The 27,989-nt window shown below is 44.1% G+C and overlaps 1 protein-coding gene across 2 annotated transcripts in view; it reads left to right on the top strand.

The window, feature by feature from the left end:
• The first annotated feature begins 431 nt into the window (after positions 1 to 431).
• Positions 432 to 27,989, top strand: part of LOC112247802 (spectrin beta chain, non-erythrocytic 1) — a 112,180-nt gene continuing 84,622 nt past the window's right edge. For both annotated transcript variants that reach the window (XM_024416630.2, XM_024416628.2), the window contains exons 1-2: positions 432 to 515; positions 23,833 to 24,048. In XM_024416630.2, the coding sequence (XP_024272398.1) occupies positions 23,898 to 24,048 (151 nt within the window). In that variant the 5' untranslated portion in view covers positions 432 to 515; positions 23,833 to 23,897. The remainder of the gene's footprint in view (positions 516 to 23,832; positions 24,049 to 27,989) is intronic.

Raw genomic sequence — 27,989 nt, forward strand, 5'->3', positions numbered from 1 at the left:
ATTTGCTCACATCGTATATAGACTTGTTTATACTGTATTATTGACTGTATGTTTGTTTTACTCCATGTGTAACTCTGTGTCGTTGTATCTGTCGAACTGCTTTGCTTTATCTTGGCCAGGTCGCAATTGTAAATGAGAACTTGTTCTCAACTTGCCTACCTGGTTAAATAAAGGTGAAATAAAAATAAATAAATAAAAATAAATAAATAAAACTATGTAAACTTCCGATTTAAACTGTATGTTGATGTAGGCTAGACTATGTCATATTTAATTTATGTTTTTAATATAATCTATAACAAATATTCCGATTGTTTTATTTAGTGTAGCCTCTGATAGGTTTACTTCAGTCTCTATAGTCCCCGCCCCTTCGAAATTCAGTGCAGCATTACAGTTTTTGGTGGACTGGAGGCGGCAGTGCGGATTCTCCCAGTCATTCCCAGCTCTTGTTGCCCAACCTCTCGTTTGCCCGTTGCGGACTCTGAAGGCGGTGAAGTTCGTCCCTTATTATTTGATTGGTAAGTCAAAAATGTGTTGTTTCAAACAGACGAGTTTATCTCATCACATTGCCAGTTATAATGTAATTAGGGCCGAGGTTAGACAATCTCCGTTCCACCGACTGGCTACAAAGCAAATAGGTTACCTAAATTTACTGTGAGGTGATGGAAAATTGTGAAATTAAGCAAATATGAAATCGTGAATCACGTATATAGACATACGATTGAAACTATGTTTTGTCGGTCTTTGTTTTTTTTTATAGGCCTATGCTATTAAATTCATTAGACATGTTGATGTTGTAGGCCTACTGCTCATATCAGAAATGCCTTTATTTAAAGGCCTATCTTATACATTATGCGCAATTTGGATAATATTTCATTTGTATATTGTCTGATATCAATTTGCATGGTGTTCTGTGACTTTCATTATGGGTGGAATAACGGTACAGTAGAATGGACGCAAACAGGCATGGTCGTGCGGATCTGTGGCGCTGCGCGAAAGGTAGCTCATGGTGATGCTGCGAGGGCAAGGATTAGCTGGTTTGTTTATTCTGTACAGTTAGACAGGCTAACTGTGGCATTAACAGGATGTGTGAGTTAGGTTGTGCACAATAACAAAAATTCCACTATGTTAGGGTCCTTGTTTTACGTGGTGCGTAGTTGTTAACGATTGATGATTTTGGGTTATTGATATAGACAACATTACTCATTTTAGGTGAAGTGTATCAGTAGTTGAAATGGCCGCTGTTGGCTAATGTTACATTGGCAGCTAAAATCTGTCATTGCTTGATGCGATGATGATATAGTAACTAGCAATACGCAAGTGTTCGGCTCCTCCTCAAAACATAACTTGGAGGACGTGAAGCATCACCTACATGGTTTTCTTTAGTATGTGCTAGTGACCAAATACTTTACATGTATCTCATCAACATGTTGTTTGTGTCTCCAATATAGTTTTAATTTGGTGGACTAAATCTTTGCAGTTGATGCTACATGCGGGCTTCTTCAGCATCAAACCAGTCCAGCGTTGCAGCACTAATGCGACCTGGTCGATTTGAGTCCTCAATGTCCTAGTCACAGAAGGACTCCAACAACATTTTAAAATGCGAGCAATGAGGGAGATGAGTCAGTAAAACAAAGTGATTCTGCTGAGCCAAATACTCGGCTCTATGGTAGTGAAGCTGAAGGCCGAAGTTACTGCAAGTATCTATTTTTCAAGCAACCAGTGTAATGAATGAAGTCAATAACTTCCTCGTTCCAGTGGTGGCATGTTAAGCTTACCTGGTAGGCCTATCTATCCTACCTACCAAAAGTTATGTCAGCCACAGTGGGAACTGAAGTTGTGAAATATCCATTGGGAAAAACAAAGGAACACATGCACAGTTAAAGGTGTTGTAGGATTTAAAGGATTTTTAATGACTCTAAGACCTGCAATTTAGTTACACTGTGGGTATTCTATGATATTACTGAATCAATACTTTTTCTAAATCACAAGGCTTGAGTGATATGTTTGTTTCAAGTTATTTGGGGTTTTAATGGTTCTACGGAAGAGTTTTTGATCAGGCTTTCTATGGCATAGTGGCATTTAAAGTTTGGCACTCTGGTGCATTTTGCTATTAGGTTTTGCTTGATTGCTTTTCTTAAGACCATTTGCTGTATGCAGACCTAGTGTCTGCCATCCCCTCTCAGCCTTGTCTGAAAGGGCGGGGTCCCTTTGCAATGGGGAAGAACTTCACAGTGTGTGAATGCAGAAAGACACAAGCACACACACACACACACACATACAACCTATCCATCTGTCTAATATCACACATATGCACAAATGCACAGACAAAATATTACATCATATTTGGTTTCCAAATTATGTGTTCAAGAACTGAAAGTTACAAAATGATGATATCCTGGCATATCCACAACCGATATACATGTATTTTCCAGTATCTTTAGGTTGTTGTTTTTGCCTTTGTTTTTCTCAATTTGAGTCTCTGTGCAGTTACACCATGTCACGTCCTGACCTTAGTTCCTCTTTTTATGGCTCTATTTTAGGTTGGTCAGGGCGTGAGTTGGGGTGGGCATTCTATGTTTGTATTTCTAGGTGTTTGGCCTGGTATGTTTCCCAATCAGAGGCAGCTGTCAATCGTTGTCTCTGATTGAGAACCATACTTAGGCAGCCTGTTTTCGCCCTTGAGTTGTGGGTAGTTATTTTCTGTTTATTTGTGTTTTGCACCTGACGGAGCTGTTTCGGTTGTGCCTTTTTGTTACTTTGTATTTAGTGTTCAGTTATATTTAATAATATGCCGAACACGTACCACGTCCTGGCTGGAAGGGATCGCCTCCCATGGGAACAGGTGGAGGCAGCCAGGAGAGCGGCGGCAGCAGGAGAGGTGAACCAGTGGTACGAGGGAACACGGCTAGCAAGGCAGCCCCAAAAATGTATTGGGGGGGGGCACACGGGGAGATTGGCAAAGTCAGGTAGGAGACCTGAGCCAACTCCCCGTGCTTACCGGGCACACGGGGAGATTGGCAAAGTCAGGTAGGAGACCTGAGCCAACTCCCCGTGCTTACCGTGGAGAGAGAGTGACTGGGCAGGCACCATGTAATGCGGTTAAGCCCACGGTGTCCCCAGTGCCATACATAGCCCGGTGCGCTACATCGCAGCTCCTCGTATTGGCCGGGCTAGAGTGGGCATCAAGCCAGGAGGGATGAAGCCGGCTCAGCGCATCTGGTCTCCAGTGCGTCTCCTCGATCCGTGTTATATGGCACCAGCCCTACGCACTGTGTCTCCCGTGGGTCTGCACAGCACAGTGCGTCCTGTGCCTGCGCCCCGCAAGTGCCGGGCTAAAATCAAGGTAGCCCTTTCAATGAGTATCATCTGTTCAGGGACCATTGGAACAGTTATTTATGTGCCCTGATGGTTTCACAATAAATAAATCAGTTGTGTTAAGGAGAGATTATTTTCAGAATTCTGCCTTGAATTGAATTTCTCTCACCTTCAGGTTCCATTTTCCCTAAACTCTTCTTACATTATCTGCTCATCCAGTGAAATGACTGATAAAACAGTCATGCTCAAACTGCACAGATACTGTATGCCCCTTCCACTGTAAGCAACCAGCCATTTTATCCACGGGACCTTTTAACTCCAAACTGCTTTTAAAATCTTCTATTTGTTTGAGATAGATATCTCACATTTCATAAGTCCGGTCTGAGAGGCATCTTAAGAATCAATTATTAAAAAGACAATGAATGCCATCACATAAACTGATACCTGGTGTGTTTGGGGCTGGTATTTGAAATTGACACAATGGCATGTGTTATAGTGAAAAAGGTGGTGGAGAGGGTGGCATCCTGTTTTCTATCAGGGCAGGTGATGGTCAGTAAAAGAGGGGGGTGGAAGGGTGGGGAACAGCTGTGACCACTGGGGTTACAGGTGAGGACCACACAGCCTTGCTGTGTGTGTGTGCATGTTATCATGCATGTGTGTGCATGTTATCATGCATGTGTGCGCATGTTATCATGCGTGTGTGCGCATGTTATCATGCGTGTGTGCGCTTGTTATCATGCGTGTGTGCGCATGTTATCATGCGTGTGTGCGCATGTTATCATGCGTGTGTGCGCATGTTATCATGCGTGTGCGCGCATGTGGCTGGTAGCCTAGCAGTTAAGAGCATTGGGCCAGTAACCGAAAGATCGCTGGTTTGAATCTCTGTGCCGGCTAGATTTGAAAAATCGGCTGAAGTGCCCTTGAGCATAATTGCTCCTGTAAGTCGCTCTGGATATGGGTGTTGACTAAAATGTTTTTAAAAAATGGTTTGGGTGATGGTATGTACATTGTTTTGGGAGTGGTCAGCCAACTTGGACATGCTTGGGCCATCTCCCCTTCAGTAGGACCACCATTGCAAGCAAGTTTCCACAGCTGTGTCTTTTAGGCTAAAAGGAATTTACTATCTTGTTATAGGGACCAAAGTCTGAGAATGCCTAGAGACTGAGACTGAGACTTAATTTATTTTTATTTCACCTTAATTTAATCAGGTAAGATAGTTGAGAACAAGTTCTCATTTAGAACTGCGACCTGGCCAAGATAAAACAAAGCAGTGTGACACAAACAACACAACACACATGGAATAAACAAGTGTACAGTCAATTACAAAATAGAAAAAAAGAAAGTCTATATACAGTGTGTGCAAATGGCGTGAGGAGGTAAGGCAATAAATAGGCCATAGTAGCGAAGTAATTACAGTTTGGCAAATTAACACTGGAGTGATAGATGATGTGCAAGTAGAAATACTGAGGTGCAAAAGAGCAGAAAAGTAAATAACAATATGGGGATGAGGTAGGTAGATTGTGTGGGATATTTACAGATGTACAGCTGCAGCGATCGGTTAGCTGATGTTTAAAGTTAGTGAGGGAAATATTAGTCTCCAGCTTGAGTGATTTTTGCAATTAGTTCCAGTCATTTGCAGCAGAGAACTGGAAGGAAAGGCGGCCAAAGGAGGTGTTGGCTATGGGGAAGACCAGTGAGATATACCTGCTGGAAAGTGTGCTACGGGTGGGTGTTGTTATTGTGAACAGTGAGCTGAGATAAGGAGGAGCTTTACCTAGCATAGACTTATAGATGACCTGGAGCCAGTGGGTCTGGCTACGAATATGTAGCGAGGGCCAACCGACTACTGCATACAGGTCACAGTGGTGGGTGGTATATGGGGCTTTGGTGACAAAACGGATGGCACTGTGATAGCCTGCATCCAATTGGTTGAGTAGAGTGTTGGAGGCTGTTTTGTAAATGACATCGCCGAAGTTGAGGATCAGTAGGATGGTCAGTTTTACGAGGGTATGTTTGGCAACATGAGTGAAGGATGCTTTGTTACGAAATAGGAAGCCGATTCTAGATTTACATTTGGATTGGAGATGTTTAATGTGAGTCTGGAAGGAGAGTTTACAGTCTAACCAGACACCTAGGTATTTGTAGTTGTCCACATAATCTAGGTCAGAACTGTCCAGAGTAGTGATGCTAGTCAGGCGGGCAGGTGCGGGCAGCGAACCCAAAAGCATGCATTTGGTTTTACTAGCGTTTAAGAGCAGTTGGAGGCCACAGAAGGAGTGTTGTATGGCACTGAAGCTCGTTTGTAGGTTAGTTAACAGTGTCCAAATAAGGGCCAGATGTATACAGAATGGTGTCGTCTGCGTAGAGGTTGATCAGGGTATCACCCGCAGCAAGAGCAACATCGTTGATATATACAGAGAAAATTGACGGCCCGAGAATTTAACCCTGTGGTACCCCCATAGAGACTGCCAGAGGTCCGGACAACAGGCCCTCCGATTTGACACACTGAACTCTGTCTGAGAAGTAGTTGGTGAACCAGGTGAGGCAGTCATTTGAGAAACCAAGGCTGTTGAGTCTGCCGATAAGAATGTGGTGATTGACAGAGTCGAAAGCCTTGGCCAGGTCGATGAAGGCGGCTGCACAGTACTGTCTTTTATCGATGGCGGTTATGATATCGTTTAGTACCTTGAGCGTGGCTGAGGTGCACCTGTGACCAGCTCGGAAACTGGATTGCACAGCGGAGAAGGTATGGTGGGATTCGAAATGGTCAGTGATCTGTTTATTAACTTGGCTTTCAAAGACTTTAGAAAGGCAGGGCAGGATGGATATAGGTCTATAACAGTTTGGGTCTAGAGTGTCAGCCCCTTTGAAATTGGTAGTAATAGTTTAGTCATTTTCATTGTGTTATTCAGTTCCATCTTTTCATCCATTTAGTGATACTATGAGTATTTAGGAAACAACAGTAGATCAAGGAAAATAGAATATTACATACGCCAATGTTTGGACTGGGGTATGTTTGGCATAACTGAAGCCAAATAACTGATAGCATACTGTACTCTCTGTTATATAAGCCCAAACAGAACTAGCGGAAATGACAAAGAGCCCTTGGGAGTGGGCGAGAACCATGCGCAGCAGCAGTAGCCTATAATAGTTTTACTTTTTCCCAATTCTCCTCCCCTGGATACTTGATACACATTTGTTTCCATGATTTCCCCCTAAGTGCCCTAATTCAATATCTGTCCTGTGAGGTAGAAGCACAGTAAAGACTGTGTTGGGTTGATGTTTTGTCCTTCCTAACCTCGGTTGGGGCCTATAGCACCTTAAAAGCATTAGTACTACGTATTGTTTTTGGTGATGAGTTACACAGCGACAAGCTTTTCTTGCATTTCTGATACAGGCTCCCAGTTGTATTTTATTCAGATCACTTACTGTTTTGACACATTAGCCGTTTGCACAGCTGGCTTAGAACCAGTGTCCTGCCCAAGGGTGCACAGCTGGGCTGCACACCAAGATTTCACTGACTGACCCTGCAGTAAGAAGTTGTCTTAAATGTTGGCTGTATGATTAATATACATAAGGTTATAATATAATCAATCAATGTCATTTGGTAGCAGTGCTCGCACAGAACCAAGTAGTTAATGATGTGTCTAACTCTCGTTCAACTTTAGCTCATTTGCAATGGATTGTCATGTTATTAAAAATTGAGTTTTGCAGCTGGGCTAGTCTCTTGGAAATTGTGTCTTTTTGTGCTTTCATTTGTGCTACAGCTGTAATGACATTATACCGTCCTTTGTTTGTTTTGTCTGTGGTCTAGCTCTTGTCCAACGGTGTTAGTGCACATCCTTAAAGCACTAGCGCCCTGGACCAGAGCTACCCATGGTCTATCACTCTTGCCTGGAGGGGAACGTTGTTGAAGAGTCTCTGGAAAAGATGAGCTAATTCTAAGAGGATGCATTTCCCATGTCATGAACCTCATCATTTGTGTTCCCCCATTTTCCATGTCTCTTGGTCCACGAAAGCAGGAAATCGTGACCTGGAGTTCCACTGGTCCAGTTTCCATGTCATGTGGCTTGTAGCTGCTTACACAGCTGAAGGACAGCATCCATCTTGGCTCCCTTTACTCTCTCAAACAATTTCAATACCAGCCACTGCAGATATTAATTGTATCTACTTCTTGAAATGGTGTGCCCCATTTAGCATATGATTAATGTGCTGAATAGATAATCCCTGATTCCTTGAAGTGCCTCACACACACACAATTGTACTATGGCAAAAGAGGGACAGCAAGAGCAATGGGTAAGTAGTAGTTATAGGGGCTTTAAGATGGCAGAAATGGGGTATGAGGCCTAGATTCGTAAGTATCTGATAAGAGTGAGAGAGAGAGTATAATGACAACCAGACCTTCAGAGCAGTGTTTTGAAAGTATGCTAGTGAAATTCAGAGGAGATGCAGTGCATTCGGAAAGTATTCAGACCACATTATTTTGTTATCAACACACAATAGCTCATAATGACAAAGCGAAAACAGGTTTTTAGAAAGTGAATTGATGTACACTACCGTTCAAAAGTTTGGGGTCACTTAGAAATGTCCTTGTTTTTGAAAGAAAAGCTATGTTTGTCCATTAATGTCAACGGTGGGTGTAGCTGGGACAAAGCACTTTACTGAGGCAATCATTGTAACAGAACGCAATTCCATCACAAAAACAAATGCCCAAAGAACAAGTGAGGCAGCACAAAGTACCACAACCACATACAAAGTACCGGCTGCCACAAAGCACGGGCATAAAACAAAACCCGGCGCAAACCAGCCGGAAGCGTGCCAACCTGACAATAAACAATTACACACACAGACATGGGGGGAACAGAGGGTTAAATACATGACAAGTAATGAGGGAAATGTAAACCAGGTGTGTGGGAAAACAAGACAAAACAAAATGGAAAATGAAAGGTGGATCGGCGATGGCTAGAAGACTGGTGACATCGACCGCCGAACGCCGCCCGAACAAGGAGAGGAACCGACTGACAATTAAAATAACATCAAATTGATCAGAAATACATTGTAGACATTGTTAATGTTGTAAATTACTATTGTAGCTGGAAACAGTTGGTAGATTTTTATGGAATATCTACAGAGGTGTACAGAGGCCCATTATCAGCAACCATCACTCCTGTGCTCCAATCGCACATTGTGTTAGCTAATCCAATTTTATAATTTTAAAAGTTTAATTGACCTTCTAGACAGAGTTGCAAAGACAAATACATATCTCAGACTGGCCAATAAAAATAAAAGATTAAGATGGGCAAAAGAACACAGAAACTGGACAGTTGAGGACTTGTGAGGCGTCTGTTTCTCAAACTAGACACTAATGTACTAGTCCTCTTGCTCAGTTGTGCACCGGGGCCTCACTCTCCTCTTTCTATTCTAGAGCCAGTTCACACTGTTCTGTGAAGGGAGTAGTACATAGCGTTGTATGAGATCTTCAGTTTCTTGGCAATTTCTCGCATGGAATAGCCTTCATTTCTCAGAACAAGAATAGACTGATGAGTTTCAGAAGAAAGGTCTTTTTTTCTGGCCATTTTGAGCCTGTAATCGAATCCGCAAATGCTGATGCTCCAGAAACTCAGCTAGTCTAAAGAAGGCCAGGTTTATTGCTTCTTGAAGCAGACAACAGTTTTCAGCTGTGCTAACATAATTGCAAAAGTTTTTTTTAATGATCAATTAGCCTTTTAAAATGATAAACTTGGATTAGCTAACACAATGTGCCATTGGAACACAGGAGTGATGGTTGCTGATAATGGGCCTCTGTACGCCTATGTAGATATTCCATAAAAAAATCAGCCATTTCCAGCTAAAATAGTCATTTACAACATTAACAATGTTTACACTGTATTTCTGATCAAATTGGGGTTATTTTAATGGACAACATTTTTTGCATTTCTTTTAAAAACAAGGAAATTTCTAAGTAACCCCAAACTTTTGAACGGTAGTGTATGTATTTATGTCTACAGGAGAAACCAGTGGGATTGGGGATTGCCAGTTTATGGCTTTTTTTCAGGCTTGACTCAAGCGTGTCTTCTATCCCCGTAGTGAGGTATCTGCCCCAGGTCAAACCGCTTTTCAGTTGTTTAAAAACATGATACATACACACAGCCTTGTTAGCGGGAATGTTTGGATCGCAAGTTATTAATCTGTTTTTCTTGGGAAGACGTCAGACAAACAGGCATGCTCGTGAGGATCTGGCTGGTTACATAAACATATATAGCCCTACAAACAGGTAGTCACTTATAGAACTTAGACGCTTAATTCCACTTGTTGCATAAAGTTGTCATGGGCCGCGTTCAGATTGAAATGGTCTACCCTCCAAATACATATTTACCTTTATTGTTTTTCTATGGGGGTTGACGGACAACGGAAACGACTGCCGGCTAGTTGGATTTTTTTAAATGTAGGTCAGAACTTTAAATGAGGTTGTTCTAACGGATAGATAGATACTTAACTCGTTTTTCATGTATTTGTTCAAGTCCCTTAGATATTTGTTGGAAGATTTTAATGAAGACATGCAAACAAGAATATTTGGAGGAAGACACACAAAAGTTTAATGAAATGCATGGTATCCTCACTTTCCTCCTGTTTCTGCAGCATGAGGCAGCTTGATGTACAAGTACAACTGCTGGACAGGATGCTAGTCTGTCGCAGGGCCTTAGCCCCAATCCATCTCCTTAAAGGGATAGTTCACACACAAAATCTTATCATCTTCCCCAGAGTCGGATGAACTTGTGGATACCGTTTTTATGTATCTGCGTCCAGTATGAAAGAAGTTAGAGATAGTTTGCTAGCTGTTCCTGTAGACTTTTCGAGTCATTGTACTATGCTAGTTAGCAACTTCTATCCAACTGCACTCAGATACATACACCTCATTGCCAAAATCACAAACTATCCCTCTAATGCTGAGTGACAAGCAGAAAGGCATTAGGTCCCATGTTTAGTCTTTGGTATGACTCGACCAGGGATTGAACTCCCAAACAATGTTGATGCGGACCATCTAACCCAGGGTTTCCCAAATTCAGTCCTCAAGATCCCAAAAAAGGTGCACTTTTTTTCCCTTCCCCCTAGCACTACACAGTTGATTCAAATAATCAACTAATCATCAAGCTTTGATCATTTGTATCAGCTGTGTAGTGTTAGGGCAAAAAAACAAAACGTGCACCCCTTTGGGTCACGAGGACCGAGTTTGGGAAACGCTGCTCTAACCACAAGGCCACAGAGTTGATCAAATCTACAGTCGTGGCCAAAAGTTTTGAGAATGACACAAATATTAATTTCCACAAAGTTAGCTACTTCAGTGTCTTTAGATATTGTTTGTCAGATGTTACTATGGAATACTGAAGTATAATTACAAGCATTTCATATGTGTCAAAGGCTTTTATTGACAATTACATGAAGTTGATACAAAGAGTCAATATTTGCAGTGTTGACCCTTCTTTTTCAAGACCTCTGTAATTAACCTCTGTCAATTAACTTCTGGGCCACATCCTGACTGATGGCAGCCCATTCTTGCATAATCAATGCTTGGAGTTTGTCAGAATTTGTGGGTTTTTGTTTGTCCGCCGGCCTCTTGAGGATTGACCACAAGTTCTCAATGGGATTAAGGTCTGGGAAGTTTCCTGGCCATGGACCCAAAATATCGATGTTTTGTTCCCCTTGCCACTTACTTATCACTTTTGCCTTATGGCAAGGTGCTCCATCATGCTGGAAAAGGCATTGTTCTGGGTGGTTGGGAGAAGTTGCTCTCATAGGATGTGTTGGTACCATTCTTTATTCATGGCTGTGTTCTTAGGCAAAATTGTGAGTGAGCCCACTCCCTTGGCTGAGAAGCAAACCCACACATGAATGGTCTCAGGATGCTTTACTGTTGGCATGACACAGGACTGATGGTAGCGCTCACCTTGTCTTCTCCGGACAAGCTTTTTTCCGGATGCCCCAAACAATCGGAAAGATGATTCATCAGTGAAAATTACTTTACCCCAGTCCTCAGCAGTCCAATCCCTGTACCTTTTGCAGAATATCAGTCTGTTCTTGATGTTTTTCCTGGAGAGAAGTGGCTTCTTTGCTGCCCTTCTTGACGCCAGGCCATCCTCCAAAAGTCTTTGCCTCACTGTGCGTGCAGATGCACTCACACCTGCCTGCTGCCATTCCTGAGCAAGCTCTGTTCTGGTGGTGCCCCCCGATCCCGCAGCTGAATCAACTTTAGGAGACGGTCCTGGCGCTTGCTGGACTTTCTTGGGCGCCCTGAAGCCGCCTTCACAACAATTGAACCGCTCTCCTTGAAGTTCTTGATGATCCGATAAATGGTTGATTTAGGTGCAATCTTACTGGCAGCAATATCCTTGCCTGTGAAGCCCTTTTTGTGCAAAGCAATGATGACAGCACGTATTTCCTTGCAGGTAACCATGGTTGACAGAGGAAGAACAATGATTCCTTTTGAAGCTTCCAGTCTGTTATTCGAACTCAATCAGCATGACAGAGTGATCTCCATCCTTGTCCTCGTCAACACTCACACCTGTGCTAATGAGAGAATCACTGACATGATGTCAGCTGGTCCTTTTGTGGCAGGGCTGAAATGCATAACATTCTGCAAATTGCCATCATACAAACTGAGGCAGCAAGACCTCTGTAAATTGACTCTTTGTGAAAATTAATATTTGTCATTCTCAAAACCTTTGGCCATGACTGTAGTTTGGAACCACAATCCAGTTTGGGACCAGATTATGTCATTTGTGTGTAATTTGTGACAATGTATCCTTATCACCTAATCAAAGTATTGATAACAAACCAACGTTATCAGCCATTTGTTTCTGGCCTTAGCCTTAGCCACATTCCAGAGAGAGGTCTATCACCTCCTCCGGCCAATAATACAACCCAGAGGAAGGAGGTGATGATGCTCCCTCCCTGGTCTCTTCCCACACCACTATCTGATCCCAGTGGTTCTCTACTCCTATAGGCATGGTAAATCTTGTTTCTTTCCAGTGGCTGATAAAGATATCATTGGTTACACCCAGGAGTGTTTTCTTTTTTTAAGTAAATATTTGATCTTTGTTTTTCTTTTCATTTAATGGGAAATTTACCTTTGTGGCTAATACTTTATTTGGCAGTTGAATTTCAGCTAGTATTTACATCACATGAACTGAAAAGTAATAATTTGGCCATTATTAGATAATTACCATTTGAACAGTTAATTTGTATGTAAATATTAATAACAAGTCAACAATAAAATAAAGCACAACCCATTAAATGTTTTCGTTAGTGAGATACAGTTTATTCAAAAAGTATTCAGACACCTTCACTTTTTCCACATTTTGTTAAGTTATAGCCAAGAAGCACCTTTGACAGCAATTACAGCTTCAAGTCTTCTTGGGGATAAAGCTACACCTGTATTTGGGGAGTTTCTCACATTCTTCTCTGCAGATCCTCTCAAGCTCTGTAAGGTTGGATATGGAGCATTACTGCACAGCTATTTTCCGGTCTCTCCAGAGATGTTTGATCAAGTCCGGGCTCTGGCTGAGCCACTCAAGGACATTCAGAAACTTGTCCCAAAGCCACCCCTGCATTGTCTTGGCTGTGTGCTTAGGGTTGTTGTCCTGTTGAAAGGTGAACCATTGCCCCAGTCTGAGGTCCTGAGCACTCTGGAGCAGGTTTTCATCAAAGATATCTTTGTACTTTGCTCCGTTCATCTTTCCCCTGGATCCTGACTTGTCTCCCAGTCCCTGCCGCTAAAAAAACACCATGCTTCACCGTAGGGATGGTATTGGCCAGGGGATGAGCGGTGCCTGGTTTCCTCCAGATGTGACGCTTGGCATTCAGGCCAAAGAGTTCAATCTTGGTTTCATCAGACCAGAGAATCTTGTTTCTCATGGTCTGCGAGTCCTTTAGGTGCCTTTTGACAAACTCCAAGCAGGCTGTTATGTGCCTTTTACTGAGGAGTGGCTTCTGTCTGGCCACTCTACCATAATGGCCTGATTTGGTGGAGTGCTGTAGAGATGTTTGTCCTTCTCAAAGGTTCTGCCATCTCCACAAAGGCACTCTGGAGCTCTGTCCGAGTGACCATCGGGTTCTTGGTATCCTCCCTGAGCAAGTCCCTTCTCCCCCGGTTGCTCTGTTTGGCCAGGTGGCCAGCTCTAGGAAGAGTCTTTGTGATTCCAAACTTTTTCCATTTAAGAATGAAGGAGGACACTGTGTTCTTGGGGTCCTTCAATGCTGCAGAAATGTTTTGGTACCCTTCCCCAGATCTGTGCCTCGACACAATCCTGTCTAGGAGCTTTACGGACAATTCCTTCGACCTCATGGCTTGATATTTGCTCTGACATGCACTGTCAACGGTGGGAACTTATATAGACAATTGTGTGTCTTTCTAAATCATGTCCAATCAATTGAATTTACCACAGGTGGACTCTAATCAAGTTGTAGCAAATATGGCCCACAGGCCCGCAAACCCATTCAGTCTGGCCTATGGGAGATTTGAGAGAGGTTTTTGGAGGTGGGGGAATTATTATTTTGGGACTCCAGGCCACACTTGAACTTCTAAAACTAGATAGAGAGTATGTAGAAATTATAATGGACCTATATATTTTCAAATAACTTACCTTTTTCTGTCCCACAAATTTAATTTTTTACCCTTTTTACCAATGTGGCCCTCGAGCCAAAAAGTTTGTCCACCCCTGGTATAGGCTGTGTCCTGATCCTTTCCTTGTATATATCACTATCAATTGGTGAAATGACTAGATATGATTAATGTTGGTGTATTATTTAGTGGTGCATGTGCCAGTAGTAACTGTGCAGAAACTCTGCAGATGAGTTCCATTTATTTAAAAAAATCACCCTTTTAAGAATGGATCGTACTTTACTAACATTCATGTAGCTCATATGAAAATAAAACATTTCTGCAATTTGTACCATTTTTCAAATATGTGTTTTCTGGACATGGTATACATCAACAAGCTAAATTGAGAAAGTGATTAGCATAGTATGCCATTGACTGTAAATATAATAATATTTGAAGAGATATGGTCAGCTAAGGAAGCAGTTGACAAAGATCTGATTGGAAGGCTTGGATCTCTTCCTTGATAATCCTAGCTTGTGATGCACATGCTTTCATACATTAATGTCAATAGAAGATTTGCACTCAAAAACTTGAGTTACACAGGTGGATGTCAAAGTAAATTAGGATTCAGGGCTGAGTGAGACATTGTATTATGGGGACTCCCAAAGCCTCCTGTAAACCAAAGCCCAATATCATCATCTGGAATTCACAAAATAGCAGTGTTTGTGTCCAAACCAGAAAGGTACCGAAAGAGCATCATGGGATGTCTGCTGCAGAGGTGTGGAATCGAGTCACATGACTTTGCGCGTGGCAGTGCAGAGGAACGTCGGCGGGTGAATTCAGACAGAGCCCTTGGAAAGATGATACCCAAAATTATTATTTTCGGATATAAAGACTACGCTGTATCAACAAAAAACGTATTGCACCCTGCAAAACATGCGGGAAGAAAATTACAGACGGAGGCGCAATAACTTCCAACTTTGTTCGACATTTGAAGTTGCACAAAGAACGGTAAGTCATGGCTACAGTTATATAGTTTCTAACTTTGCTAGTGTAGCATGTAGGCTAACGTAACGTTAAATCAGTGAGCCTCCACACAGTCAGTCAGTGCGGGAATGTGATCATTGCACCCAAGATTGAGGTTCAACTGGCTAGGCAGTCGGTAGCCTTAATCCTGCCTGATGTTACTGCTGTTCCTAAAACCATTGACACACGTTAGGTTGTTAAGGTTGTGCGATTGTATACAAGCCTATATTTTTAAAAGCATTCATGATTTGCATAAATGTAATATACTCTTACTCTTGTTAAAAATATGAAATGGTTTTACATTTGGTGAAGAGAACATTTTGACTTGTTTAGGACTTGAGACTTGATTTGAGACTTGTCGGTCTTGACTTGAGACTTGACTCGGACTTGCCTGTTTTGACCTGGAACTTGACTTGAGTGCTAAGACTTGAGACTTACTTGTGACTTGTAAAACATTGACTTGGTCCCACCTCTGGACTCTGCTGTGGCTATTCCCTGACCCTGCGATTGAGAGGGCTTCCAAAAGTCCAGTGTCAGCCTTGACCTTTTAGATGGTAACTACAGCTACACCCTGCAAGGTCCATAAAGCCGTCCTCTAGCATCGCCCTCCAGTGGCAGAGATACAGTACATGGAGGGCGATGCAGACATTTCTGTTACTGTACGTCATCATGATGTTTCAGTCCCAGTTTTAATGTACATACTGTAGTCTCACATTGTCTTGGTGTAAGAGACTTTTAACAGTATACAGCATTTCCATTAGTTAAGTGTTGTTGCCTTGATCTAGACCTACACTAGGATATATGGTTGTAATGATGGGCATATGATGCACAAAGAATGACAATAGTAATACTGTGACTACTAGTCTCACTCTGCACATGAATTGGTTTGTGTACTTGGACTTCAATCAATTTGATTGAAATTATTTTTTAAATTGTGCCTTGTTTTGGCACAAATCTACACCATTTATAAACAATCTAGTTTCAAATCCTACTCTGATCAATTTGATCTCTTGCAGCACATATGCAGTAGAATATAAATGAGTGCCTTCTGTAGGGCCTTGTTCTATGTGTGTCATCCTTAAAAGCTGTAGCACTGCTGAAGCAAGCACTTGCGCTAACACACATTCCATGCATGTGTGTCCAGTTAGTAGGAGACCCTCCCAAAATATAATTGCCTGATATGCTAGTGATGCATTACAAAAAGCAAGTCATACAGTAATATGGTCAGCTGCAAACTACATGCCATGGATAGCATACATGTTTGAATGCACAAAGACTGAGTGGCATGATGTCTCTACTGTCGCATTAAACAGAGGTAGTGAAGGGGGGCTTAACAATAGATGCAATCTGTATCCATAGCACCAATATGCAATGCAAGGTGTAGAGCAGCGTCTGTGTGGGTGTGTGGAGACACAACATCAGATTTGTTGTGTGTGTGTGTTTGGGAAGGGGAGGTGTGATGTGATGTAACAAGGATTGTCTGGTAGCTTAATACATTGAAAATGTGTACATATTGTATGCTCTAGTAGAATGTCCTGCTTGCAAAGTAAATCATTTGTTTTGTGATTGCCATGTGGATTTTAAACATGCTGTCACATCTGCTCCTGCTCCTCCCCTCCGGCATACGACGTCGCCAGAGTACTAACCACCGGTCCTGGGATTCATCATTACGCACACCTGGCACTCCTCATTACGTGCACCTGTGAATCATTATCATCATTATGATCATTAGGATTCACATCTGGACTCCATTACCTTCATCATTTCACACCTGGACTCCATCACTTCATCATTTTCTCCCCTTTATATGTCACTCTCCCATGTTCACTCACCAGCTGGTATTGTTCTTGTGTATCGGCGTACTGCCTTATGTTAGTGTCGTTGTTTTATAAAAACGTTTCACCTGCTTCCGACCGCCCCATCATTACACATGCATACCCTCAGCTTAACACTAGTTTAGAAACTCGCAGCACTGTCATGGTGAGTGATGCCAGACGGTTGCTATATCAGGAAGGTATGGCCTTCATTCCCCTCTTGTCCAGACAGCTTTACATGACAGACATTGTGAAGAGTAGATGGTAAACGATAGCTTCGGACTGAGCCGGGCCACACAACAGCAAACTGTTAGATAGCACAAAGGTTGCTGGGTGTATAGCACTCCATGGTGATTTGCCAAGCTAGTATCCACGCTGTTGCAATTTCTGCTATTGCTCAGAGTGAGGGGGTGGATGCAGTCTAGTTTCATAGACTAGACGTAACATAGTAAATGTAAATCCGGGACACTCAAATAGTTTGGAATGTTTACATAAGACAGAAGGTTACTTAAGGCAAAACCAAAGGTAGGGTGGTTGGTCGAGATGGATGAGTAGGCGTATATAACGTGAACATCTAGCAACCCAAAGGTTGCATGTTCAAATCTAATCAAGGACAACTTTAGCATGTTAGCTAATTAGCTTTTCAACTACTTAGCATGTTAGCTTACCCTAACCTTAAAACCCTTTAATCCCCTACAGTCGATGTCCGTGCCCCTGCAGAAATCTAATTAGCATAATTTAAAAAATCGCCACCAAAATCCTTCTGTTTAAGGTAGAGATATCTGATTTTTTGCATGAGCAAAAAAGGATAGGATTAACCCTAACCGTAACCCCTAACTCCTAGCCTAGCTAATGTTAGCCGCAACAAATTGGAATTCGTGAGCCTATAACTTTAGCAAATTCGTAACATATTGTAAAAATTGCAATTAGTAACATATTGTACGAATTGCCATTCATAACATATTGTACGAATTGCCATTCATAACATATCATATGGAATGGATGATGGACATCCACAAATTAATACATACCATATGAAACGTAACATATCATTGGAGTATTCCGGATTTTTATTTACTGGATTTACATACCATCTGAATAGTGTGTGAATATCATGATACTTTTTCTTAGGGGAGGAGGCAGGTGGGACATTCAGATTTTGAATATACCCCATATCCACAGTATTTGGAATGTATGTAAATAGGATGTATCCCATCAATGGAGGTGCCATGTATCTTGTGTAGCCTGCTCCCATTCTGTGAAGTAAACATGATGAAAATGAATGAACGTTCGCCTCACTATCTGTAAAAATAAGTAGAAAAAAAAAATGTTTGGTTGATATTCTATGATTGCACCATCTCTGATCAATGTGGATCTCAGTTCCCTAGTTGGTGAAATTATGGCTGTGAGTGAAATATCCTTACATTTATAGTTTAGTCATTTAGCAGATGCTCTTATCCAGTGTGACTAACAGGAGCAATTATGGTTTAGTTCCTTACTAACCGTGGTAAAAAAATTAATCTTTCACTCAGTTCTTCACGTGTGCACAGCCCACAGCCAGGCAGTGTTGCAGCGCGAGGTGGAATAGGCTATATGGGATTTGTAGTTCTTTGACTTTGTGAGATTAACAAAACGGCAGAAATACTTTGAATTACTTTCCCTTAGTTGGCTTGGGGATCTTTTTGATTTACATTTGGTTGAGTTGTCAACTAATGTGAATTTAACGTGAAATCAACAGAACATGTCCCCATGTCATTGGATTTAAAGTTGGGTGGACAAAAAAAACAAAATTCCCTTACGTTGATGAACGTTGATGACTTTTTGCAAATCCAATCAGTTTTCCACGTTGATTCAACGGCATCACTTTGATCATTTTTTAAAACTACGTGGAAACAACGTTGGTTCAACCAGTTTTTGCCGAGTGGGTAGTTTCTGAAATTAGCAGATGGAAAGGTTTATAGCGAATTTTACACTATATTGAGGGCAAGGAGTACATGTTGACTTGCAGGAAACATCCGTACACACACCAAGGAATTTAAGAAGCCCATTCAGTATTTGGCATAAGACCACACTACAAATAATACAATTTTAACCACATAATTTGAATTCTTAAGGGATTTCTTACAAGGAATGAACAGATTAATCTACTAGCTGACCCCATACAGTCTGGCCTGACCTGACCTGAAGAATGACCTTTGACCTAAACTCACCCAGCAAAAAGTATACCTGTATCTTAAAATCAACAATGCATCAGTTGATATATGACATACTTTAGGTTTGACGGAAGTCTGTTTTTATATCTTAATTTTTACACAGGTTTAGGGAGTGTTTGGAGGGCTCATGTTACAAGTTCCATTAGAGGACCCTTATTAGCTCTTCTTTCCTTTCAGGACAATAAACAAATGCCATTTGTAGAGCTCCATACCAACCCATATCTCCTCTATTTCCTTGAGGGCTGATATCTCCTCTTACATACAGTAAATGTTAAGACCACTAATACGTAATTGCTAATGAACCTTTCGCTGAATCCTAGGACTTCATATGATGAACAAAATGTATCTCCCCTTAAATCATTCCATTAAAACAGAAAATTTATTTTGTATTAAGAATATGGATGGTGCCACCCGAGGGGCGCACTACAGACCCGGGTTAGATCCCAGGCTGTGTTACAGCCGGCCATGACTGGGAAACCCATGAGGCGGCGCACAATTGTCACAGGATCAAATCAAATCAAATCAAATTGTATTTGTCACATACACATGGTTAGCAGATGTTAATGCGAGTGTAGCGAAATGCTTGTGCTTCTAGTTCCGACAATGCAGTAATAACGAACAAGTAATCTAACTAACAATTCCAAAAAACTACTGTCTTATACACAGTGTAAGGGGATAAAGAATATGTACATAAGGATATATGAATGAGTGATGGTACAGAGCAGCATAGGCAAGATACAGTAGATGATATCGAGTACAGTATATACATATGAGATGAGTATGTAAACAAAGTGGCATAGTTAAAGTGGCTAGTGATACATGTATTACATAAGGATGCAGTCGATGATATAGAGTACAGTATCTACGTATGCATATGAGATGAATAATGTAGGGTATGTAACATTATATAAGGTAGCATTGTTTAAAGTGGCTAGTGATATATTTACATCATTTCCCATCAATTCCCATTATTAAAGTGGCTGGAGTAGAGTCAGTGTCATTGACAGTGTGTTGGCAGTAGCCACTCAATGTTAGTGGTGGCTGTTTAACAGTCTGATGGCCTTGAGATGGAAGCTGTTTTTCAGTCTCTCGGTCCCAGCTTTGATGCACCTGTACTGACCTCGCCTTCTGGATGACAGCGGGGTGAACAGGCAGTGGCTCGGGTGGTTGATGTCCTTGATGATCTTTATGGCCTTCCTGTAGCATCGGGTGGTGTAGGTGTCCTGGAGGGCAGGTAGTTTGCCCCCGGTGATGCGTTGTGCAGACCTCACTACCCTCTGGAGAGCCTTACGGTTGAGGGCGGTGCAGTTGCCATACCAGGCGGTGATACAGCCCGCCAGGATGCTCTCGATTGTGCATCTGTAGAAGTTTGTGAGTGCTTTTGGTGACAAGCCGAATTTCTTCAGCCTCCTGAGGTTGAAGAGGCGCTGCTGCGCCTTCCTCACGATGCTGTCTGTGTGAGTGGACCAATTCAGTTTGTCTGTGATGTGTATGCCGAGGAACTTAAAACTTGCTACCCTCTCCACTACTGTTCCATCGATGTGGATGGGGGGGTGTTCCCTCTGCTGTTTCCTGAAGTCCACAATCATCTCCTTAGTTTTGTTGACGTTGAGTGTGAGGTTATTTTCCTGACACCACACTCCGAGGGCCCTCACCTCCTCCCTGTAGGCCGTCTCGTCGTTGTTGGTAATCAAGCCTACCACTGTTGTGTCGTACGCAACCTTGATGATTGAGTTTGAGGCGTGCGTGGCCACGCAGTCGTGGGTGAACAGGGAGTACAGGAGAGGGCTCAGAACGCACCCTTGTGGGGCCCCAGTGTTGAGGATCAGCGGGGAGGAGATGTTGTTGCCTACCCTCACCACCTGGGGGCGGCCCGTCAGGAAGTCCAGTACCAAGTTGAACAGGGCGGGGTCGAGACCCAGGGTCTCGAGCTTGATGACGAGCTTGGAGGGTACTATGGTGTTGAATGCCGAGCTGTAGTCGATGAACAGCATTCTCACATAGGTATTCCTCTTGTCCAGATGGGTTAGGGCAGTGTGCAGTGTGGTTGAGATTGCATTGTCTGTGGACCTATTTGGGCGGTAAGCAAATTGGAGTGGGTCTAGGGTGTCAGGTAGGGTGGAGTTGATATGGTCCTTGACTAGTCTCTCAAAGCACTTCATGATGACGGATGTGAGTGCTACGGGGCGGTAGTCGTTTAGCTCAGTTACCTTAGCTTTCTTGGGAACAGGAACAATGGTGGCCCTCTTGAAGCATGTGGGAACAGCAGACTGGTATAGGGATTGATTGAATATGTCCGTAAACACACCGGCCAGCTGGTCTGCGCATGCTCTGAGGGCGCGGCTGGGGATGCCGTCTGGGCCTGCAGCCTTGCGAGGGTTAACACGTTTAAATGTCTTACTCACTTCGGCTGCAGTGAAGGAGAGACCGCATGTTTTCGTTGCAGGCCGTGTCAGTGGCACTGTATTGTCCTCAAAGCGGGCAAAAAAGTTACTTAGTCTGCCTGGGAGCAAGACATCCTGGTCCGTGACTGGGCTGGGTTTCTTCCTGTAGTCCGTGATTGACTGTAGACCCTGCCACATGCCTCCTGTGTCTGAGCCGTTGAATTGAGATTCTACTTTGTCTCTGTACTGGCGCTTAGCTTGTTTGTTAGCCTTGCGGAGGGAATAGCTGCACTGTTTGTATTCAGTCATGTTACCAGACACCTTGCCCTGATTAAAAGCAGTGGTTCGCGCCTTCAGTTTCACACGAATGCTGCCATCAATCCACGGTTTCTGGTTAGGGAATGTTTTAATCGTTGCTATGGGAACGACATCTTCAACGGATGTCATTGTCTCATCGCGCTCTAGTGACTCCTTGTGGCAGGCCAGGCGCCTGCAAGCTGACTTCAGTCGCCAGTTGCACGGTGTTTCCTCTGACACATTGGTGTGGCTGGCTACCGGGTTAAGCGAGCAATGTGTCAAGAAGCAGTGCGGCTTGGCAGGGTCATGTTTCAGAGGGTGAATGGCTCTTCTACAGTACCTCATCTACCTCATATATGTTATGTCCTGCATTAAAAAAATATATATATGTTGCGAATTCCAATTCGTACAATATGCTTAAAAAATTATTCAAATAATTTAAAAGATGTAGTCCGGGATGGACGGAAGTCTGAGACGCAGATTAGGTAAACGGATGATCTCCACATGTGTAGTTCCCACCGTGAAGCATGTTGGAGGAGGTATGATGGTGTAGGGGTGCTTTTCTGGTGACACTGTCAGTGATTTATTTAGAATTCAAGGCACACTTAACCAGCATGGCTACCACAGCATTCTGCAGTGATACTCCATCCCATCTGGTTTGCGTTTAGTGGGACTATCATTTGTTTTTCAACAGGACAATGACCCAACACACATCCAGGCTGAGTAAGGGCTACTTGACCAAGAAGGAGAGTGATGGGGTGCTGCATCAGATGACCTGGCCTCCACAATCACCCGACCTCAACCCAATTGAGATGGTTTGGGATGAGTTAGACCGCTGAGTGAAGAAAAACCAACAAGTGTTCAGAATATGTGGGAACTCCTTCAAGACTGATGGAAAAGCGTTCCAGGTGAAGCTGGTTGAGAGAATTCCAAGGGAAGCACACTCTCAACAATAGAGGACTGCAAATCTAGGAGATGGAATATACCTGTGGAAGAGTAAAGTTTTTGGGGAGTTTGATATACCAATATCTTGCTTTGTCAAACAGCAGTTCCTCTCCTTGTCACTATTAATGATGACTAACATGATACCATCTGGTGTCAATATATTTATTTTAAATAAAGAGCTCAGGACTTTCAGGGTAGCTATATTTAAAAATGGAAATATAATATTTTGAATCTAATGCTGCCATCAACTTTATATATATCACAGAGACTGAAATATAACAAAACGGTTTGACATAGATACACAGAATTTTTGTTGTTTAATTTGTATTATCTTTATTAATGATGAAAATGTGAAAAAATATGAATAACTTTCCACCCATGATGCCATAGAGGGTGCTTTTGGTCATTGACTACAGGAAAGGGCTACCCTGATTGAATGTGGTATATTTGATAGAAAACATTCTGGTAGAAGTGAGTCTCGGGTTTTACCAGAAGATGGCACTGTGTGTCTTGATAAGTTTTGTCCTTAGGCATCAGCAACACATTGCTGGCTAATTCACTTTGAGTGGGGTAACACAACTTACATTGTAACACTGTAACACTGTTGTCTCCATTTCACTATAATGTCATTTCTATTAATGCAAAATGTGTCATTGTCATTCAATTTCTCACTTTTCACAATTTTCTCACTTTTCACAAATCTGTAATTGTGTTTAAATCCTTGACATATTTGGAAAATGTGATTAAACCAAGAGATAGACATTGTGTCCTATTGCTCCATTTGTTTACCTATGAACCATGTTTAGGAAACTAACTGAGAGTATAGCGTGAAAAATCAGGCTGAAATCTTACTCAAAATATCCCCATAGTTCTGCCCTTATACAATGGTTGCGTTCCAGGTCATCTTTTCTGTAGTCGTGCTGCACAGATGATCAGCTCTCACAACCACATTAATATGATACAGCAATATTTTGAGATGCACAGCATAACAGCATATAGACGACTTGGAACGCCATCTACAATATGTAATTCCACTGCTGGGAGAAGTTCACCCCAGGTACAGAACTAGAATCAGCTTCCCCTCCCACAACCCTAACCACAAACCATTAGAGGGGAATATGCTAAACTGACCGAAGATCAGCATCTCGGGGCAACTTCATCCTACACCTAATACAGCCCTGGTGTCCTAACTGAGTGTGGCGTGTATGTGAACATGTCTCTCTCTGTTTCTGTGATTGCAGGGCTTCATCAGAAGCCACTGATGAAGAAGTGTAATCGGTGAAAAGGTCAGAGGTGAAAGGTCAGGATGACTACAGTAGCCGCGGAATATGAACACATGGAGATCACGCAGCAGTACAGTAGCAGCGACACGGTCAACAGCCGCTGGGATGACGAGTGGGATAATGAGAACAGCTCGGCTCACCTGTTCGAGCGCTCGCGCATCAAGGCCCTGGCAGGTGAGTGAGGCGGAGAGGAGAGAGAGTGTCAGGATAACCCCTGTTGCTGGCATTGCATTTACTTAATCTCATAGAATAGCAATGGTTGTATGATGATGTACACCTGGACTTCGGTTCAAATACTATTCAAAATACTGTAGCTGTGCTTGCCTGATGCAATGAAACCAATAAAAATTATCCCAAAAGTGCAAACTCCACCCACCTGGCACTCCAGGCAGGCAAAGCAAACGCTCAAAGTAGATGTTTGCAGACGGATACAGGAAGATATGGAAGAAACCTCTTTGAAACTGCTCGGCGACTACATCATTAATTTGTATATAGCTCAATGTGTGTTGAGAAATTCAACTCAGAAAATAAGAAGTGATCATTTGGTGCACATTTGTAAGCAATTATTGTTGGCGGTAATAGAAGAATAGTTGTGACTTTCTACCATTGAGCTGTTTTAAATGAAACGTTATGTACAAAATCCCCATGGCAAAGTCACCGATGCTGAGAGAGAGAGAGAGAGAGAGAGAGAGAGAGAGAGACCCAGAGAGAGAGAGAGAGACCCAGAGAGAGAGAGAGAGAGAGAGACCCAGAGAGAGAGAGAGAGAGAGACCCAGAGAGAGAGAGAGAGAGAGACCCAGAGAGAGAGACCCAGAGAGAGAGAGAGAGACCCAGAGAGAGAGACCCAGAGAGAGAGAGAGAGACCCAGAGAGAGAGACCCAGAGAGAGAGAGAGACCCAGAGAGAGAGACCCAGAGAGAGAGAGAGACCCAGAGAGAGAGAGAGAGAGACCCAGAGAGAGAGAGAGAGAGAGAGAGAGAGAGAGAGAGAGACCCAGAGAGAGAGAGACCCAGAGAGAGAGAGACCCAGAGAGAGAGAGAGACCCAGAGAGAGAGAGACCCAGAGAGAGAGAGACCCAGAGAGAGAGAGACCCAGAGAGAGAGAGAGACCCAGAGAGAGAGAGACCCAGAGAGAGAGAGAGACCCAGAGAGAGAGAGACCCAGAGAGAGAGAGAGAGAGAGAGAGACCCAGAGAGAGAGAGAGACCCAGAGAGAGAGACCCAGAGAGAGAGACCCAGAGAGAGAGACCCAGAGAGAGAGACCCAGAGAGAGAGACCCAGAGAGAGAGACCCAGAGAGAGAGAGAGACCCAGAGAGAGAGACCAGAGAGAGAGAGAGAGAGACCCAGAGAGAGAGACCCAGAGAGAGAGAGAGAGAGAGAGACCCAGAGAGAGAGACCCAGAGAGAGAGACCCAGAGAGAGAGAGAGACCCAGAGAGAGAGAGACCCAGAGAGAGAGAGAGACCCAGAGAGAGAGAGAGACCCAGAGAGAGAGAGACCCAGAGAGAGAGACCCAGAGAGAGAGAGACCCAGAGAGAGAGAGAGACCCAGAGAGAGAGAGACCCAGAGAGAGAGAGACCCAGAGAGAGAGAGACCCAGAGAGAGAGAGACCCAGAGAGAGAGAGACCCAGAGAGAGAGAGACCCAGAGAGAGAGACCCAGAGAGAGAGAGACCCAGAGAGAGACCCAGAGAGAGAGAGAGAGAGAGAGAGAGAGACCCCAGAGAGAGAGAGACCCAGAGAGAGAGAGACCCAGAGAGAGAGAGAGAGAGAGACCCAGAGAGAGAGAGAGAGAGAGAGACCCAGAGAGAGAGAGACCCAGAGAGAGAGAGAGACCCAGAGAGAGAGAGAGACCCAGAGAGAGAGAGAGACCCAGAGAGAGAGAGAGACCCAGAGAGAGAGAGACCCAGAGAGAGAGAGAGACCCAGAGAGAGAGAGACCCAGAGAGAGAGAGAGACCCAGAGAGAGAGAGACCCAGAGAGAGAGAGACCCAGAGAGAGAGAGACCCAGAGAGAGAGAGACCCAGAGAGAGAGAGACCAGAGAGAGAGAGAGACCCAGAGAGAGAGAGACCCAGAGAGAGAGACCGAGAGAGAGAGAGAGAGACCGAGAGAGAGAGAGAGACCCAGAGAGAGAGAGACCCAGAGAGAGAGAGAGACCCAGAGAGAGAGAGAGAGACCCAGAGAGAGAGAGAGACCCAGAGAGAGAGAGAGACCCAGAGAGAGAGAGAGAGAGAGACCCAGAGAGAGAGAGAGACCGAGAGAGAGAGAGACCGAGACCGAGAGAGAGAGACCGAGAGAGAGAGAGACCCAGAGAGAGAGAGACCCAGAGAGAGAGAGAGAGAGACCCAGAGAGAGAGAGAGACCCAGAGAGAGAGAGAGACCCAGAGAGAGAGAGAGAGAGAGAGACCCAGAGAGAGAGAGACCGAGACCGAGAGAGAGACCGAGACCGAGAGAGAGAGACCCAGAGAGAGAGAGAGAGACCCAGAGAGAGAGAGAGAGACCCAGAGAGAGAGAGAGAGAGAGACCCAGAGAGAGAGAGAGAGACCCAGAGAGAGAGAGAGAGAGACCCAGAGAGAGAGAGAGACCCAGAGAGAGAGAGAGAGAGAGAGAGAGAGAGAGAGACCCAGAGAGAGAGAGACCCAGAGAGAGAGAGACCCAGAGAGAGAGAGAGACCCAGAGAGAGAGAGACCCAGAGAGAGAGAGAGACCCAGAGAGAGAGAGAGACCCAGAGAGAGAGAGAGACCCAGAGAGAGAGAGAGACCCAGAGAGAGAGAGAGACCGAGACCGAGAGAGAGAGACCCAGAGAGAGAGAGAGAGAGAGAGAGAGAGAGACCGAGAGAGAGAGAGAGAGAGACCGAGAGAGAGAGAGAGACCCAGAGAGAGAGAGAGAGAGAGAGACCCAGAGAGAGAGAGAGAGAGACCCAGAGAGAGAGAGAGAGAGAGACCCAGAGAGAGAGAGAGAGAGACCCAGAGAGAGAGAGAGACCCAGAGAGAGAGAGAGACCCAGAGAGAGAGAGAGACCCAGAGAGAGAGAGAGAGAGAGACCCAGAGAGAGAGAGAGAGAGAGACCGAGAGAGAGAGAGAGAGACCGAGAGAGAGACCGAGACCGAGAGAGAGAGACCGAGAGAGAGAGAGAGACCAGAGAGAGAGAGAGACCCAGAGAGAGAGAGACCCAGAGAGAGAGAGACCCAGAGAGAGAGAGAGACCAGAGAGAGAGAGAGAGAGAGAGACCCAGAGAGAGAGAGACCGAGACCGAGAGAGAGACCGAGACCGAGAGAGAGAGACCCAGAGAGAGAGAGAGAGAGAGACCCAGAGAGAGAGAGAGACCCAGAGAGAGAGAGAGAGACCCAGAGAGAGAGAGAGAGAGACCCAGAGAGAGAGAGAGAGACCCAGAGAGAGAGAGAGAGAGAGACCCAGAGAGAGAGAGAGAGAGACCCAGAGAGAGAGAGAGAGAGACCCAGAGAGAGAGAGAGAGAGAGACCCAGAGAGAGAGAGAGAGACCGAGAGAGAGAGAGAGACCGAGACCGAGAGAGAGACCGAGAGAGAGAGACCCGAGAGAGAGAGAGACCCAGAGAGAGAGAGAGAGAGAGAGAGAGACCCAGAGAGAGAGAGACCGAGACCGAGAGAGAGACCGAGAGAGAGAGAGAGACCCAGAGAGAGAGAGAGAGAGAGAGAGAGAGAGACCCAGAGAGAGAGAGAGAGAGACCCAGAGAGAGAGAGAGAGAGACCCAGAGAGAGAGAGAGACCCAGAGAGAGAGAGAGAGAGAGACCCAGAGAGAGAGAGAGACCCAGAGAGAGAGAGAGAGAGAGAGACCCAGAGAGAGAGAGAGAGAGAGAGACCCAGAGAGAGAGAGAGAGAGACCCAGAGAGAGAGAGAGAGAGAGACCGAGAGAGACCGAGACCGAGAGAGAGACCGAGACCGAGAGAGAGAGACCCAGAGAGAGAGAGAGAGAGAGACCCAGAGAGAGAGAGAGACCCAGAGAGAGAGAGAGAGAGACCCAGAGAGAGACCCAGAGAGAGAGAGAGAGAGAGACCCAGAGAGAGAGAGAGAGAGAGACCCAGAGAGAGAGAGAGAGAGAGACCCAGAGAGAGAGAGAGAGAGACCCAGAGAGAGAGAGAGA

Source organism: Oncorhynchus tshawytscha, linkage group LG32, assembly GCF_018296145.1.
Source record: "Oncorhynchus tshawytscha isolate Ot180627B linkage group LG32, Otsh_v2.0, whole genome shotgun sequence".
Classification (NCBI taxonomy): Eukaryota; Metazoa; Chordata; class Actinopteri; order Salmoniformes; family Salmonidae; genus Oncorhynchus; species Oncorhynchus tshawytscha.